The 18883-nt window shown below is 41.5% G+C and overlaps 1 protein-coding gene across 3 annotated transcripts in view; it reads right to left on the reverse strand.

Annotated features, from left to right (window-relative positions):
• The window catches only part of USE1 (unconventional SNARE in the ER 1), a 43259-nt gene that overhangs the window by 17456 nt on the left and 6920 nt on the right, over nucleotides 1-18883 (reverse strand). For 2 of the 3 annotated variants that reach the window (XM_030217835.1, XM_030217834.1), the window contains exons 2-6: nucleotides 8289-8338; nucleotides 3666-3744; nucleotides 2444-2596; nucleotides 1538-1556; nucleotides 892-922 (exon numbers count right to left, since the gene is read on the reverse strand). In XM_030217835.1, the coding sequence (XP_030073695.1) occupies nucleotides 892-922; nucleotides 1538-1556; nucleotides 2444-2596; nucleotides 3666-3744; nucleotides 8289-8338 (332 nt within the window). Of the gene's footprint in view, nucleotides 1-891; nucleotides 923-1537; nucleotides 1557-2443; nucleotides 2597-3665; nucleotides 3745-8288; nucleotides 8339-17472; nucleotides 17477-18883 lie in introns of those variants that run through there. The other variant, XM_030217836.1, reaches the window with a different exon arrangement.

Here is an 18883-nt window from a genome sequence, read left to right on the forward strand (position 1 = left end):
GAGGGAGGTGGAGGAAAGAAGGCCTGCAGGGTGCCGGCAGCAGATCAATTATTTTGGCCGCGGTGTCTCTCTCTGCACGTTGCTGGGTGGGCCTGAGCTCAAAGTGGATGGGCCCAGGCCCACCCGTGGCTACGCCCCTGCTGGCACCCCGTAACCGCTGCTTGCACAGCACCTATCGCCTCACTGCAGTCGTCTCCCAAACTTCACGAACTACTCACGAGAAATTAGGGCAAATCAGAACATGGAGAGTCTTCAAAAAGCGGATTAACGAGAGGGGGAGAGGAGCCGAGCCAGCAGACGTCCGCTCAGGCTTCAACCATCATGTGACCCCCCTGAGCTATTAGTTTTGTCAAATAATTGGTTAACATCAAGGAATACCCAGAAGTTGAAGTTTAATTATCCAGCAGTAAAGGGTATCAAATATAAAATATACTTGCCATAGTCATTTTCCTTTTATGGTGTAAGAATTTGGAATAATCTTCCATTTGGATCTGAATGTTGCTGTCCTATTATCTTTTTCATAAAGCTTTAAAAACATATTTGTTTTCTAGGACTTAAGCTGATAAATTTTATTGTTTTAAAAAAAATTATGTACTATGGCTCCCTCCCTTGAATGAAGAGGTAATCTAGGTGCTATCCACTTAGAATGGTGCTTGAAATAAGCGGAATATAAGCCTGTATGTAGTGTAGTATAATACAATAAGTGGTTATGCTCTACAGGTAGCAGTTGAACTATTTTCTGGGCAGTATTGTCAGGAAAAAATGGGCAGACTGGATGGGTCAAAAAATGTTTTTAAGCTACTATCTCTTCTGGAAAAGACCCTTGGTCTCTATCATATCTTCTCCCCCAGCAGTGGAAAACAAATTGTGATATTTTAACATATTACGTACTTTCGTTTTCGTAGATTTAGGTCTTCAGAATCTGGAAAAGAAACAGTTTCAGTTTTACAAGTAGAGCATAGAAAATCCCATGAGACAGCATGTTGATGTAGCCCTGTATAAAAAGCATGGAGAACCCCCCCCCCCCCCCCCAGTACACAGAACTATATGGAGACATTATCTAGAAACAAATAGAAGAAAGTAGGTTTGGCTCTGGGGTGGGTGGACCCTAGGCAGGGATGAGCAGCAGTTCCTTCCTTTCCAGTAAGACCTCCCTCCCCCTAAACAGAGTGGCATGTTGGGTCAGTTGGGCACTCCTAGTGACACTCAGCATGACATCATGTTTCTTTACCCTAAAACCAGCCCTGGCAGCGCTTCCTATCACCAAATCATACCAAGTGCATTTCCCCAGACCAGAGAATGCCCCCTTTTAAGAATAAGAACTGGGAGATTTTTTTAGTAGTAGACTTTATGCAGCTAAATGCTATCCAATGTTAAATTCTAAAGTAAGATAGTATATTACTAGTTTGCAAAAACTGTTTGGCAGGTTGGGAGACTGTCTCATCACAGCTGTTTCACCATTTGCATTCAACTCTCCCACTTCGTATTAGAAAACAATTTTTTTTAGGAAAATGAAAAATAAAAACAAATCTCTTACCAGTATCTGAGAAGGATCGCTGGAAGGAAGAAGAAAAAAAAATTGAAGTGTACAGATTTAGGACCCAGGTAGTATCATTAAAACTGGCAGCTTTTCTGATGCCATCACTGACAGAAAAACTCAAACTGAGTTTCCCCACTAGTGGACAAAATAAAGGACCATGGCAGAAAGCAGTGGCCTTGTCAAACACATCGTAAAGATTCTGAGCTGGTACTTATCAATTTGTCCCACTTTCCTACTTGGACTCAATGGAGCCAATTCTAAATGTGATTTTTGCAGTTTTCTACAAATCTTTTATGCCAGCAGGAGTCAAGTAGAGGGCTCCCCAGCCTTCTATTACAACACCTAATTTCTAGGTGGTTTAATCCTTCTGGTTTGCCCTGGATCCGGATTTTTGTGTATCCAGTAGAGTTGAGTAGCAGTGTGTTAATCCTCTCCTCCATACCCCCACCAATATCATATAGGTTTTCAATCTCAATCTAAAGACCTTAGCTCTTGAATGATCAGCCAAAAAGACAAAAATATATCTCCAATTCTAGACTGGTTTCAACACAAAAGTGTCTTTCTAGATTTAATTGGGTTTTGTGGAGTTCTAGTAGCTAAGCCAGTCCCATAGGTCATGATGGTTTTAAACTGAACTACCATAAGAATTACCCATGCACCTCATCACCTTTGGATAACTCTGAAAGGGTGTCACACCTAAAAAAATTTATTCAAAATAAGCAAGAGGGAGATACAAATTTCTACATGAAATGCCATTAGTTTACTGCACAAAATTTCATATTTTCTCCCTGAGAACAAGTAAAATAGATTCATTTCTGGTGCATTTCCTCCACTCTTCCAACAGAAAGATGGGTGTTTCCTCCCCTGCCACAAAAACCCTGTGATCTGGTACGGATGACATACTGTTCCAAGCAGCTCGTTCCTCATCTCGCCAGTGTAGCGGGCCTTGGTCTGTAGGTGAACAGTTTTGGTCGCTGGCGTCCGCTCCTTGGCTGTGGTTGGTGTCCTTCCCGGTGCTAAAAACTGATTTGCCAGTGCCTTTTCAGTTGGCGAGGACTGTAAAGAGAAAAAAAAAATCCCACATTCTGTTGAAACACTATAGATCCCAACGTCAAGGTGCTGATTACAAGAAATGAAAGTTGTTTTTTTCACCGTCATCTTTATTTTTTTCTAGGGACATTAACAATAGTGATAAGTACCAGATGGAGTAGGTCAAAAACACTAGTTTCTTCAAGACAGGCCTAACAAAGCTACCCTAAATGCCCATTTTAAAAGCAGCAGCTTTGGTGGCCAATATTTAGTGAGCATTAAAGACCTAAATGTGTATTCTATTACTCCCCACTCCACCTCCTCCTCTAAAAACACATTCAAAAGTCTCTAAAGGTCTAAAAAGTAAGCATTTTACAGGTCAAGAAACTCTTGAAATAATAAGTTGGAATGCAGGATTACGAAATTCAACAGTGTCTCTGGGTACCATCATAAGCTCCGCTGGCCTTTAAAAGCTCAAATTACTTTTAAAATTGCTTGCACGGTTTTTCATATATTACATACTTCTTCACCGGATCAATTAATTCAACTTCTGGCTCAATCTTTCTTCATTTTGGTTATGCAATACATTTCTATTAAGATAATCCTTCTGTTAAAGGACTGTTACAAGCATCAACTAGATTTGTTTTCTTACCATGCCATCGTTACATGGAATGATCTACCCCAATGTACTACAATCGAGCCAAACTATCTTCAACTTTGAAGGAAACTGAAATCTTTGATAAGTTTGATATTTTTTGTACGTTTTAATTTATCATTGCTGATAAATTTGATGTAATTCCCCATATGTATTACATGGGCTTCTTATGCTGTAAGCCACCAAGAACCAACGTTGGGATCCACGCAGCAAATAAGTTCCGTATTAGATTAGAAAGCATAGGAGTAAACAAGTATTTGGTGGCTGCAAAAATTCAAGAAAGGTAGATAGGAGAAAATGGAAGACATGAAGTAAAGCTAGAGAACAAGAAAGGCCAGACCAGATGGGTCTCAAGGACTCTACCTGCCTTCAGATTTCTCAGTGGGCCATCAAGATTCCTCTCAACTGTTCTCAGTTAAGAAGAACCATGACCAGTCTTACCAATTTCTCTGTCTCCAGTAATCCCTTTAAAAACTCCACCTTTCTTGCATATTCGTTGAGTAGCTCTGGGGTAGGTTTGCTGCAAAACAAGATTAATTTTATTTTATTCTATTCATTTTCCACACTTAAAACCCACTTACAATTAAATGGGGAAGAACTTAAAAAAAAAATCATAAAAATATAAAACATACATCACTTACACACTACCATAAGTATTCACAGGAAGGCTGCACAGTTCAGTGAAAGAGTAATTCCCCAGAATAGATTACTTCTGTTCTAAACTAAAATTTCTCTTATGGTTCTGAATATTTCTTCTAAAGTTTCATGAGACCTTTGAAAAAGAAGAAACGGCCTCAGGCAAATACCACTGGAAATGTGTTGTGGGGAGATACACCATTTATAAGACGTCTCACAGCGTGTCATCGCTGGTCAAAGTCACATGACTATGCACTAAAATTCCACATGATTTTTCCTAGATATACAATAAAGCCGATGTTTCCACATGCCATGCGGATCTTGAGCATGCTGGAGACCATGTGATGGCTCCAAATTAAAATTAAACAAACACTACTTGGTCTGTAGTATTTTAATAAATGTTCACATTTCCAAGAGGAGAAAGAAAACTAAATGATCGTTTCTGTAGGCCACAAGAAGAAAGAGGCCTGAGCCCTGGACTGTGGTTCAGAAGACCTGGGATATGAGTTCTTGATTTGCCTCTGCTATGGACTCTGTGAGATCCTCACAAAGTCATTCATTCTCTGGATTCACAGGAGCCAGCTGAAAGCAAAGAATGAATCCCAATCAACACATAAGAACGAACTTGTAAACTTTAAGTTTTGTATACCCAACAGTCCTGATTGACAGTGTTAAAATGAACATCCCAGGATTTGCTTACATCAGAGGTGTCTAATTTTGGTACTCACCAGGTTGAGTTTTCAGGATTTCCACAGTGATTTACGCATAAGATCTATTTGCGTACAATGAAGGCAGTGCATGCAAATAGATCTCATGCACATTCATTGGGGTAATCCTAAAAACCAAACTGGATTGTGGCCCTTGAGGACCAAGGTTGGACAACCCTGGCTTAGATTGGTTAGTCCTCCCCCCCCCCCCCCCCATTATCATTCTCAGCTGGTTGCAGCAATTAGTTGCCATCTACACCCACTGCTGCCATAAAACCAACCAGAAAGTGAGAAGCAAGGAAACGAGTCTGTTACTTAATCAGCACCTCTGCGAAAATACCAAGACAGAAGCTCCCAGCTCTCATGGCAAAGTCAATTAAGAAAAACAACAGTGAATTCACACCCACATCAACTTCTTTTGAAAACCAACTTGCATATTTTCAGAACCAGGAGCAGATTATTTTATCTAGGCCAGTGGGCTTCATTCATTTTTTTTAAGCTGGGGCCACTTTGGATTCTAATGAGTTGAAGGAGAGCGGCCAAGTATCCCATTCGGGGCCACAATACTGACAACCAGTGTTTTTCGATGACATCCCATCGACACCAGCCCACCCTTCAGTCTTTATTGGGAGGTATCCTCAAAGCTTTGAGTATCTCCAAATGCATTCTGTCTACTGAGAAATGCCTTGTTCTTCAAGCATGCTGCTCTTCCTCCCTCATCCACTTTCCTCTTTCTGTTCTGAGCTTGGGTAAAGAGGCAAAGTAGTAGGGGAAAAAAACCCCAAAACCACAACAACAACAAAAAACAAACATTGGGGCCCACCCCAGAGGTCTCCAGGGGCACTCATTGGACTCCGGGCCTTGTACTGAAGAACACTGACCTGTGCCATAAAATGTGGAGCATAGTGTTTCACATGATTTTCTCTTTGTAAAGTGGACTTTGAAACAATAAAGAGCAGGGGTAGCTTTTTGTTAGCTGTTCTTAAAATAAGACGGGGCCTATCAAACACAGAACTGTCTGTAAATTAAGCATATTGGTTTCTGACAATTCCTCGGATACAGAGTTCCAAGATTGCCTTTTAAAAAGTAAATTTATAAATTTTGAAAAGTTATGCTAAAATCAATATAGTTACTTTTCAACTGTGTCAAAGCTAAACAGATTAGGGCTCTTCCGGCTGAAGGATAAAAGAGAGGGGATTGGTAGGTCTATAAAAACATGGAGTAGGGCGGAAGACATTAAAGGAAGCCATCATGAATGTTATCAAATAATACCAGGACTAGGGGACACAACAAGAAGCTAATGGGTAGCCATAGGTGCCCCGTATAAGAGAGCCCAACCGTGACCTTCCCTGCCTCTTCCTCGAATTCGGGTCAGGATGAACAAAATTGTATCTTTTTCTCCTCTCCCCGCCGGTCGATGGCGCCCACCCCCTGCTCCTCACTTCTTTTTTTTTTTTACCGGCTGCCTGCCTGACTCCTGCTATCTCACTAAGGCTCCGAGTCCTTCCCCATCGGTTCTGGCTCTGCGGGAACCTCCCCATGACCACTTCCTGTCGTTCCGGTGGCAGAGTATGGCTGTGGCAGAGTATGGCTGTGACTGTCTGTGAGCCTGTGAATGTTGCAGCACGCGGCTCTTATTTCAGAAAGTCACCGAGCCAGGGAAGGAGGCAGCGGATCGAGCAAACGGGTAAGTGTTCTCTTTTGTTGATCAGCATAATCAGGTTCACACCTTTTTGTGACGCTGGTTTTGTATTTCAGAATATGCAGTAGCTGAAGGAGACTTTGCCTTTCTATTTTCTGTTTGGTCGGGGCTAACTGGAAAACTGGTGTCTCAAATTCTTCCCCTAGAAAGATCCATCCCAAACAAGATGCTTCTTCCTGAATGCTAATTATGCGCTTGGCAAACAGTCTCAATAATTCACATTAACGTTGCTGATAATGGGAAAATAATCCATTAAAAAAAAAAAAACACCATTAGATTAGATAAGCATGAATTTAATTCTGTAAATGAAGAGCAACTTTCATCATCTGTCAGGCATCTTTTCACCTACATCCACGTTTATAAATGATTACAATGCAACAAGTAGACTTCTTACTGTGCAGAATTATTAAATATATTAAACCGTTTTTTCTAAGTTAGAGTGCCTCAGTGCTGTATACACAGTGAGACACTTTGATATGTGGATTTCGGTAAAGGCGACAGATTGGATATATTACTAATATCCACACTGGTACACATTGGTGCTATCCACCTGCAGTAGTTGGCTAGACTGAGGTCTGGCCCAGTTTCAAAACACAGACCTTGAAGCAGTGCTGAACACTCCTACAGATCAGAAACAATGGTGCCTTTTCTTGCTCAGTGTTGGAAATCCAAAGCAGGCAAGGGCAATTTTCTGATGTTTGTATACACTTATTTTATTTTTTTGCATTGGGGGTATTTCTTGTTAAAAGCTAAAATCAGAATCCACCTCCATACCTGAGGCCCAAATCACCTTCCGACAAAAGCCTTTATAACTTAAGAACTCTTATTGGTGACAATGAAAAAAAATGTACAAAACTGTTAGTGCCATCCAACAAAAGTAAGCAAAATGAAATACAGAAATGTAGAAAAATTAAGGCAGAGGAAGGCAATATGGCCTATCCAGCCTGCCCATCCGTGCCATTTACTATTCCTTCCTCTCCCTTAGAGAACCTATATGTACTTGTCCCAAGATTCAAATACTCTTTTTGTCACTACTACCTCCACTGGAGGCTGTTTCACGAATTCACCACTCTTTCCGTGAAGAAGTATTTCCTCAGGTTACTTCTCCTTTCATCTTCATCCTATGCCCCCTCATTCCAGAGCTTCCTTTCAGACTTGCTTCTTGTGCATTTATGCCATGGGGGTTTATAAACCTCTATCCTACATAAGTACATAAGTATTGCCAAACTGGGAAAGACCAAAGGTCCATCAAGCCTAGCATCCTGTTTCCAACAGTGGCCAATCCAGGTCACAAGTACCTGACAAGATCCCAAACAAGTACAAAACAATCTATACTGCTTATCCCAGAAATAGTGGATTTTCCCCAAGTCCATTTAATAATGGTCTATGGACTTTTTCTTTAGGAAGCTGCCCAAACCTTTTTTAAACTCCGCTAAGCTAACTGCCTTTACCACATTCTCTGGCAACGAATTCCAGAGTTTAATTACACGTTGAGTGAAGAAACATTTTCTCCGATTAGTTTTAAATTTACTACATTGTAGCTTCATCGCATGCCCCCTAGTCCTAGTATTTTTGGAAAGCGTAAACAGGTGCTTCACATCTACCCCTTCCACTCCACTCATTATTTTACAGACCTCTATCATATCTCCCCTCAGCTGCCTTTTCTCCAAGCTGAAGAGCTCTAGCCGCTTTAGCCTTTCCTCATAAGGAAGTCGTCCCATCCCCCTTATCATTTATGTCGCCCTTCTCTGCACCTTTTCTAATTCCACTATATCTTTTTTGAGATATGGCAACCAGAATTGAACACAATATCCTATCACCCCTCCCCCACCTTTCTTCCAAAAGTATGCACATTGAGATCTTTTAGTCTGTCCTTGTATGCTTTTATTACACAAACTATGCAGCCACTATATTTTATTTAATCCTTATACCCCCCTTCATCCCTCTCTACCTATCTCAGTATATAGGAGGCCTTTATTCTTATGGCCTTTGTATCTTAAGACACTGGAGTCATCTTACCTTGGTCCCCTCTTTAGAGCAGTGAGCATTTCTTCAAGGGCAGCAACATACTATCAAAAAAACCACAGAATTAGATTAGCTCTCTGTAGCATGCTTTCCCTTCACCTCTGCATCATCCCCCTGGCCATCTTTCTCTAACACACTACGTCTCAACTAAGTCAGGTTTTCAGGATATCCACAATGAATAGGCACTAGATATGCATACAAAGGAGGAAATGCATGTAAATTTCTCATGCATATTCATTGTGGATACCTTGAAACCTTGACTGGCTGGGGGACCGAGGACTGGGTTAAGATGAACTGATCTAGCAGGGTTCAGGGCCAGCTTGATTTTTAGGCAAAGTAGGTGGTTAACTAGGACAGCAGCAGTAACATTGCCAACTGCATCCAGATTCATCCAACAGGGTTGATCCAGGCCTGGGTTTACCCGATTTCATGCAGACGACTTGTAGTCTGCTTTTCTTAGAGCAGTGCTTCTCAACCCAGTCCGGTTTTCAGGATATACACAATGAATATGCATGAGAGAGACTCACATAGAACAGAGGTAGTACATGCAAATTCACTGCGGATATCCTGAAAACACGACTGGCTGGGAGTGCCCTGGGTTGAGAAGCACTGTCTTAGGGAATGCAATGAGGATATCAGAACTATAACTCCCTGCATGCAGTGGGGGTAAACCCAGGACCGGATCAACCTTGTCAGGTGAATCTGGATCCAGCTGGCAACCTTAAGCAGCAACAGCAGCAAAGAGCAGCTGCAGTCAAAGCAAAACAAAAAGGCCTTGACAGCCAGACAACTCAAGGAAAAATCAGTATGTACTTCTGCCAGCAGGGAGTGTGAGCAATTTTCAAACAGTGTATTTACTCACTTTTGGAAAACTACCCTCACCATGTATCTTTACAAAGTAGCATTTAATATTTCACATATAGTGTTCAATTATGTCTTTTTACAGAATTGTTCTGGGAGAGGAATGTTGTGTTTATCAACCTCCTGAAGGAAGAATTAGGAGACTAAAAGCTGATTGGAGGAGGGGGGGGGGGGGGGGAGCAAGGCTGAAAGTCCACCTAGGAAGCCTAACACCCTTGCTGAACTCTTTGTTGGTAGGAACAAAATTATTGGGTCTCTCTTTTGAAAGGTTTCCTTCCAATCCATACCCAGGTAGATGCACAAGGTTGAAGACCAAGAGCTAGAAAGAACTGTAAAGTCTTTCCTTCACCAACTCAACAATGCTTAACAGGGCCTGGTGGGAAGAAAAACAGGAGAGAGAGGGTTCTTGAAAAAGGCAGCGATAAGACTGCTGGAGACCCCCCTCCCCCAGAAGAAAGGAGTCTGAGTAGGACACGAAGGTTCAGATAGAAAGTTTCTAACTTCAGTGCTCCCTGAGCGCCAGTGGTACCATTTCAGCCAATAGAACCAACAAAATAGCCAGGATGAGCTACCCCTCCAAATGTTATGTATTTTTGAACAAATGCATCTCATTCAGCTATCAGTTTTTATACCAGTGTGTGACCTGAGCTGCTCCTTCTCTCCTCTGTTTTTGTCCAACTTATTTCCAAGAGCACCTGCTCAGCTTACCTCCAGGCTAAAGACCGAATCACGTCTAACATGCCTTTGTTCAGTTCAGCGCTTGTCTTGAGATAAACAGATGGTGAAACTCCTTTCAACCCCCAAGAGAACTGTGCTCCTTTTAATCAACCCAACCCGAGGCTCCTCTTCTCTGCACAGTATCTGAAAAACATTTTTATTGACTGGCTTGGCAATCAGCAAAAAGCATGGATGGCATTTGCTTCCCTAGCTGTGGTGCAGTGCCGACATCTAGTGTCCACTCTTTGAAATTAGAGTGTAAGAATAGCCATATTGGATCAGAAGAAAGATCCATCAAGCAAGGTATCCTGTTTCAACAGTAGCCAATCTAGGTCACATGGACCTGACAAATCTATTTAAAAAAAAAAAAAAAGTCACAAAGGTATGATGTTGCCCATATTATGTTGTCATCTGTGATGTGAAGTCTAACAATGTCTAGTGACTATGGAAACATTATTTGACCAAGCAGGCTCCTTCTTCTCCTTCAGGTTTTCAGCTCAATCAAAACTAGATTCTACTTGAGGCTACAACATCATGACCCTTCATTTACAATTCTCTGAGGTATTTCTCCTTTTTATGACTCCTTGTCACCAAAGCTAGCCCAACTTGCAGAGCAGCTCCAGGGACCCAGTATGTATATACCCTGCCTCTAGATTTTGCTGTTATACAGTGGCTGGAATTCCCCAGCTTCAGTTGGTCTAGGGAGCAGTATCTGGGCCAGAAAACTGAATCTAAAAAACTTCCACATGGCAGCACATTAATTAAATTGCTTCCAATCCAATGCTTATCTTTCCCATACTAACCACAAGGTTAGTGGAGAAATCCACTGCTTATTGCTGGGGATAAATAAAATAAGCAGTGGATTTCTCCAAGCCTACCTTAATGGTTTATTGATTTTTTTCTTCCAGAATGGTGTCCAAACCTTTTTTAGACCTAGTTACACTAACTGCTTTTACCATCTCCTCTGCCAATCAATGTACTACCTGGAGACTTCATGGCATATTCCCACTCAAGATCTCACAGACCTCTTATCTTCTCTTGAACATTTCTTCTGCAAGCTGAGCAGTCCTAGCCTTTAGTCCAGTGGTTCCCCAACCTGGTCCTGGAGGCACCCCAGTCAAGTTTCTCAGGATATCATGGAAGACACATGCATGCAGTGGAGGATATCCTGAAAACCTGACTGGCTGGGGTGCCTCCAGGACCAGGTTGGGGAACCACTGCTTTAGCCTTTCCTTGCTCTTCTCTGTCCCTTTTCCCTAATTCTGGTTAGTGGCATAGCCACTGGGGGGGCCTGGTCCCCCTCACTTTCAGCTCTGGACCCCTCTGCTTTCCAAAAGACCTCTCCCATCTGCGTCAGCACAATCAGCAGGTGTGCTTCACTGTCAATGCTGGCTGTCTAACACATGCTCACCTCAGGTCTAACTGAGCATGCAGAGAGCCAGCACTGGCAGCAAATTGCACCTGTTGAATAAATGCTGCAGCAGGTGCGACTCAGGCAGGAGAGGTCCTCGGCTAGTGAAGCTTGACATCCCTGACACATCAGGTAGTTAGGAGCTGAGAGCAGAGACCAGGGTTCGATGGAAGGGGAGAGAATTGCATGCCCTCCTACCCAGAATTGGCCATCTGGCTACACCATCGATTCTGCTACACCTTTTTTGCAATGCAGCAGCCAAAACTGCATAAGATAAAAATCAATAAACAAGTTAGGTGACACCTTTTTATCAGATTAACTTTATATACCTGTGAGTAGCTTTCAAGAGCTCTGCTGGAGCTTAAATTAGCTACAGGTACCAGGAAGTAATAGGCTGCATTGTAAAGAATGGGACAATAGATGCAGAAACACACTAGACAATATCGCACCACTTCAATCCAGAATCCCACACAGAAAGAACTCAATACCATGGTTCAGCGAAGAACTGAAAAAACTAAAAACTCAAGTCAGAAGGTTAGAACGAGCATGGAACAAAAAGAAAGACGACTCCGCACTCAACGCCTGGAAGCAACTACAAAGAAAATACAAATATGCCATTAAACAAACTAAAAGATCATACTACAAAACTAAAATTGGACTAAATTACAAGGACACAAACTTTTCCAACTCGTGAACAGATTACTAAATACTGCCCCGGTTATTTCTAACAGCACAGACACACCAACAGCAGACGATCTTGCAAAATACTTCAGAGAGAAAATCATAAAACTGTGACTCACAATACCAGTCAACACCAGCGATTATACAAAACTCCTCGACTGTCTGGACCCAACTCCTGGCGAACACCCAGCCGACAGAACCTGGACTAATTTCGACACACTCTCAGAAGATACTATTTCCCAAGCGCTAAAAAGATTCGCCAAGTCCCACTGCAAACTAGACATATGCCCAAATAACCTTATAAAATTCGCCCCTCAACAACTCATACCAGACCTCACAAAACACCTGAACTATATGTTACAAAACGGACTCTTCCCAAAAATTAAAGGAAACATCCTACTCACCCCTATACCTAAGGACGCAAAGAAAAGTACAAGCAACTTAACCAACTACTGCCCAGTAGCATATATCCCCCTAATAACCAAACTAACGGAAGGTATGGTGACCAAGCAACTCACCAATTACTTGAACAAATTTGCAATACTTCACGACTCTCAATCAGGATTTCGATCGAACCACAGCACCAAAACAGTACTAGTTACTCTCCTGACAAAATTTAAACAAACTATTGCAACCGGCAACAACATACTTCTCCTACAATTCAACATGTCCAGTGCTTTCGACATGGTTGACCATGGAATATTACTAAACATCCTAGAATACTTCGGAGTTGGAGGCAACGATCTAAACTGGTTCAAAGACTTCCTGACCACAAGATCATACCAAGTAACATCTAACTCGACTACACCAGTCCCATGGATACCTGAATGTGGAGTCCCTCAAGGATCTCCCCTCTCACCAACACTCTTTAACCTAATGATGACACCCTTAGCCAAGTTACTAGCCAATCAAAACCTCAACCCATATATATACGCAGATGACGTCATGATATACATCCCGTTCAAACATGACTTAAAGGAAATCACCAATGACATCAACCAAAGCTTCCAAATCATGCACTAATGGGTGGATGCATTTCAGTTGAAACTTAAATTTATTTTTTATTTATTGCATTTGTATCCCACATTTTCCCACCTCTTTGCAGGCTCAATGTGGCTTACAATACATCATGGATAGTGGAAATAAAGAGAGAATAGACATTTGGTATTACAGAAGGATTTTGGGTTGCATTGTAATGGAATACATGATAGTAATATAACAGCAGGCATTATTAAACATTTCTGGATATATGTGGGGAGTTTCACATGTGTTGATCTTTGTTGTATATTTTGTCAAAGAGATGGGTCTTCAGTAGTTTGCGGAAGTTGGTCAGTTCATAGATCGCGTGGCAGAACGTTCCAGAATTGCGCGCTCATATAGGAAAAGGTTGATGAGTGCATTAATTTGTATTTTAGACCTTTGCAATTGGGGAAATGAAGATTAAGGAATGTGCAAGATGATTTTTTAGCATTCCTGGGTGGTAGGTCTATCAGGTCTGACATGTAGGCTGGGGCATCGCCATGGATGATTTTGTGAACTAGGGGTACATACTTTGAACGTGATGCGTTCTTTGAGTGGGAGCCATTGTAGCTTCTCTGATAGGGGTTTTGCACTTTCATATTTTGATTTTCCGAATACGAGTCTTGCTGCCGTGTTCTGGACTGTTTGGAGTTTGTTTTGAGTATTTGCTCTTTGCAGCCAGCGTAGAGTGAGTTGCAGTAGTCTAGATGACTGAGTACTAATGATTGAACCAGATTACGGAAGACGGTCCTTGGGAAGAATGGTCTTACTCTTTTTAATTTCCACATTGAGTGGAACATCTTTTTGGTTGTGTTTTTCGCGTGATTCTCAAGTGTTAGGTGCCGATCAATGGTAACTCCAAGAATTTTTAGGGTTTCCGAAATTGGTAGATTTAGTTTTGGTGTGTTGATGGTGTTGAGAGGTGAGTAATAGGCATTGGGTTTTTTCTGCATTAAGTTTCAACTGAAATGCATCTGCCCAGGAGTGCATGATATGTAGACTTTGGTTGGTTTCATTGGAAATTTCTTTTAGGTCTTGTTTGAATGGTATGTAGATCGTTACATCATCAGCATATATGTATGGGTTGAGGTTTTGGTTTGATAGTAGTTTGGCCAAGGGTATCATCATTAGGTTGAATATGGTCGGTGAGGGGGGGGGGGGGGGGGGATCCCTGTGGAACTCCACATTCAGGTGTCAATGTGGCTGATGTAGTCGAATTTGATGTCAATTGATATGAGCGTGTGGTTAGGAATCCCTTAAACCAATTAAGAACGTTGCCTCCGATACCGAAGTATTCAAGGATGTGTAGTAGAATTTCATGATCAACCATGTCGAAGGCGCTTGACATGTCGAATTGTAGAAGTAGTATGTTCTTGCCGGTTGCAATCATTTGTTTGAATTTAGTCATGAGCGTAACTAGTACTGTTTCAGTACTGTGATTAGAACGAAATCCTGACTGGGAGTCGTGTAGTATTGAGAACTTGTTTAGATAGTCTGTGAGTTGTTTGGTCACCATCCCTTCTGTTATTTTATTAATGCAGAAAAAACACGTCATACTTACATCGCAACATAATACAAGCAAATTCACCACAATAACTACACCAAACTTTTCCCTTCCCGTCTCAGACACCCAGAAAATTCTCGGAGTTATCATAGATCGAAATCATGTAAAAAACACAACCAAGAAGATGTTCTACTCAATGTGGAAGCTTAAGAGAGTAAGACCTTTCTTCCCAAGGACCATCATCCGCAACCTGGTACAGTCAATGGTGCTGAGTCACCTAGACTACTGCAATGCACTCTACGCTGGTTGTAAAGAGCAAATCACCAAGAATCACCGCCGCTAGACTCATATTTGGGAAAGCAAAGTATGAAAGCGCAAAACCCCTAACAGAAAATCTACACTGGCTTCCACTTAAAGAACGTATCGCGTTCAAGGTCTGCACTCTAGTTCATAAAATCATTCACGGAGAAGCCCCGACATACATGTCAGACCTGATCGACTTACCACCCAGGAACGCTAAAAGATCATCCCGCACATTCCTCAATCTTCACTTCCCCAACTGTAAAGGAATAAAATACAAACTAACACATGCGCCCAGCTTTTCCTACCTAGGCATGCAAATGTGGAATGTATTGCCACTTAACCTAAAAACAATTTACGAATTAACTAACTTTCGTTTATCCCTGAAGACCTACCTCTTCAACAAGGCATACCACAATGAGCAACAATTATAATCGTAACATATCGCTTCTGTACCATATATTCTAAACTGATTTCTTCCAAGATTTGTTTGCATAACTGTTTAATTCTATTAAGTTTTTTTATTTCCTATGTTCTCAATGTAACACCAAATTGTATTCTTCTCACTCTAGAATGGCGAATGCCATAACGGAGCATTGCAAGCCACATTGAGCCTGCAAATAGGTAGGACAATGTGGGATACAAATGCAACAAATAAATAATGAGATGTGGTGGTGTCAGAGTAGTAGATGGAAAGGACAGAGCTCGACAAAGGTATCCGAGAGAAATTTACAGCTCAATGGGAGCCTGAGTCTAATTATGTGTGGACAAGCAAGTTTGGCAACAGTCATCCTAGTCTTGCTAGCAATTTAGTTATTACAGAGTCTTGTGGTTAGCATGGGAAAGATAAGCATTGGATTGGCAGCAATGTAATGTGCTGCCATGTGGAAGATTTATTCAGTCTCCTGGCCCAGATACTGCTCCCTAGACCAAGTGAAGCTGGGGAAGCTGTGGAATTCCAGCCAATGTACAACAGCAAAACCTAGGGTATATACCTACCGGGTCCCTGGAGCTGCCATTGCAAGTTGAGCTAGTTTTGGTGACAAGGAGTCATAAAAAGGAGAAATACCTCAGAGAATTGTAAATGAAGGCTCATGATGTTGTAGCCTCAAGTATCTAGTTTTCATTGAGCTCAAAGCCCGAAGAAGAGGAAGGAATCCGCTTGGTCAAATAATGTTTCCATAGTCACTACTGGACATTGTTAGACTTCACATCACAGATGACATCATAATATGGGCAACATCATACTTTTGTGACATCTAGTGAGAGGACACAGACACACCACATATTACCAGGAGTATGGACCCTCCCCTCCTCCTCTCAACTCAGACTTTAACGGTAAGAGGAATTTTTATTGGCCTACGTAGTTGATACAAGGGTATTAGGTACTCTAGGTGAACCTTCAAATTTGCATTGAAAGTGTATATTTAAAATTAAGATGTGTAGTTATACCTATACGTACACACACAGAGACAAGGGTATTTTAGCCCAGTATAAGTTTTCAATTTCCAAAAGCTATTTACCTGAGTAAATGGCTATTTGAAATTACCCACTATCACTGCAGATTAAAATAGGCCCTGAAGGTTCCAGTTTGTTTGCTTTCCCTGCAGCTACCTTTTACAACCCCTGACCATTTAATGTTAATTTAGGTGCTGTTACATTTCCATAGGATAAATAAAACAGACACCTAGAAATAAAGGTATACAAACCAGTCATAGGTCTGCATGAACCAGATGAAGGGAGCAATGCTTGGAAATAAATCACATATATAAATATTGTATTTTATAACTTGTGACATTCAAGCTTCAGAACAAAGTCTATTAGCTTCTATGTTCCCACAAAGGTTGAAAGTTGAAGGGAGGAGTATACAGGAATTTGAACATACCCTGCAATTATTTGTCCCACTGATTAATGATTATGAACTGAGGGCTATATGGTTGGTGTTAAAACTGACACTACACCCTGGTTTGCAATGAATATTACTATTCCTGCAGAAAACAGGAGTTGATGCAGACACCACAACATTTTCTACTGAAGACTAGGCCAGACCAGAGAAAAAGAAATCTATTCTAACATTTTAATTTTCCTGAATGTGTCCTTACTAGGACTAGGATGTAGTCTACATGAATACGGAAAGGGAGTCAAGGAACCACCCAGTAGCCTTCCCTTCCCCTCTGTCTTGAACTCAAGTACATCACCTCTACAGTGTGTGTCCAGAAACTTGAATTAGGTCAACTTAGAATAACGAAAGAGACCATACACAGATGATGACCAGGTAGTGCCAAGTCATAAAGGATATGTCTAGTGAGAGCTGGTCACCCTTCCAGACTCCGGCCAGGGCTAACCCTGCTTAGCTTCCTCCACACACACACACAAACGGTCACTGCTGGGCTCTAGCCTTCACCGGATTCTGTCTCAAACACTGGGGAGCTTTCTGCCTCCTCTTCTCCCTTCACAAAATGCTCATCACCACCAGGCTTCTTGTAATTAAGGGTTTTATTAATGGCCATTTAACATACTCCTCATGGCTTATTTCTTCTTTAACATTAACATTTCTTCAAGTCAAACATAACAAAAAGGCACTTTACTCAGAGCCTGCTACTTAAACCCTTCTCAAACTTAAGACAGTTCCTCAAACTCAAACAGTCAAACACAAGCATCTACTTTCCTTCTCCAGCTGTCACCTTTTCCAGCGAGAGCTTCCCCAGTGTTTCCATCTACTCCATACAGCTTTCCACCACTCTCTTAATAAAGCTGCCTGCAATCCTCTCACACCTGGTTCAATTTCCCAGTCAACTGCTGGCTTCTCACTCTCCTGGCTAGAGTCCTCACCCTGACTCCGATTCTCTTGCTGCTGCAGTGCATTCTGGACCTTGTAGTTCCCTGCCTCATCACACTAGCCAGCTCTGCTTTTCCATCTTCCAACTCTATCTTTCTTTGAAGAACTGGAATTGTGCGTCCATGGATGCTCTGGAAATAACCAGGGAAATTTTTCCAATGGGCAGAGTAAGTAGACAACTGCCAGGATAAAGTCACCCACAACATGTCATCTACCTGAAGGTGGTGATCATGTGGAAAACAAAATTCTACCTTAGAAATATATTAATATGGTATTAATATTAGGCTAGAATCTAGTATGTATAACTACTTTCTGGATGTGTATTAACTCACTGTTTAACTATGAATAAGAGGGTATGCTGTTAGGTGATAGAGACCTTTAGGAAAGGAAAACATAAAAGTCTTGTGTATTTTGACTTGTAAGTAAATTATAACTCTGATGGTCAATGGGTTATCACAAAGGCAGTCATTAGTAAACTAACCTATGCTCTAGTAATGAATCTTTTTATGTATTCTTTTGTGTTCAAGATACCAAATTCCCTGTAGAAGGAGCTGTCCAGAAATTAGAACATACCTGGTCTATCCTTAGACTTGGTATGGCCTCATATATTGATATATTAATAAACAGTTGTTAAAAAAATACTAGTCTGTATTCAATTTAAGTTCAAATGTATTTATTATGTTTTCAAAAAATATACAAACAAAAGAAACACAGTCCTAACCAGGATGTCAAAAAAGTTATATACAATGCAATATCCTTAAATATAGAATGACATTTCTAACGGTTAAAGAAGAAGACAGACAAGTTTACTTATGAAGAAGTTAATTCACAGTTGAAGTTTGACAAAATTTGGCTACTTGTTCCCACGTTTTATGAAATACCGGTAAAGAATTGGTACGTTCAGCTAGTATTTTTTCAAGTCATACATACATACAGTAGCCCACCAAAGCTAGGTAGTATTTTTTTTTTTGAAGTTCTACGCTGGTACACATCCCTGGGATCCACTGAAACAGGGTATGATACATACCTGTAGCAGTTGTTCTCCGAGGACAGCAGGCTGATTGTTCTCACGACTGGGTGACGTCCGCGGCAGCCCCCACCAACCGGAAATAAGCTTCGCGGGACGGTCAGCACGCAGGGCACGCCCACCGCGCATGCGCGGCCGTCTTCCCGCCCGTGCGCGACCGCTCCCGCCAGTTGAATGACTAGCAAAAAATATGAAACACACAACTCCAAAGGGGAGGAGGGAGGGAAGG

The sequence above is a fragment of the Microcaecilia unicolor genome, chromosome 11 (genome assembly GCF_901765095.1).
Source record: "Microcaecilia unicolor chromosome 11, aMicUni1.1, whole genome shotgun sequence".
NCBI classification, from domain to species: Eukaryota; Metazoa; Chordata; class Amphibia; order Gymnophiona; family Siphonopidae; genus Microcaecilia; species Microcaecilia unicolor.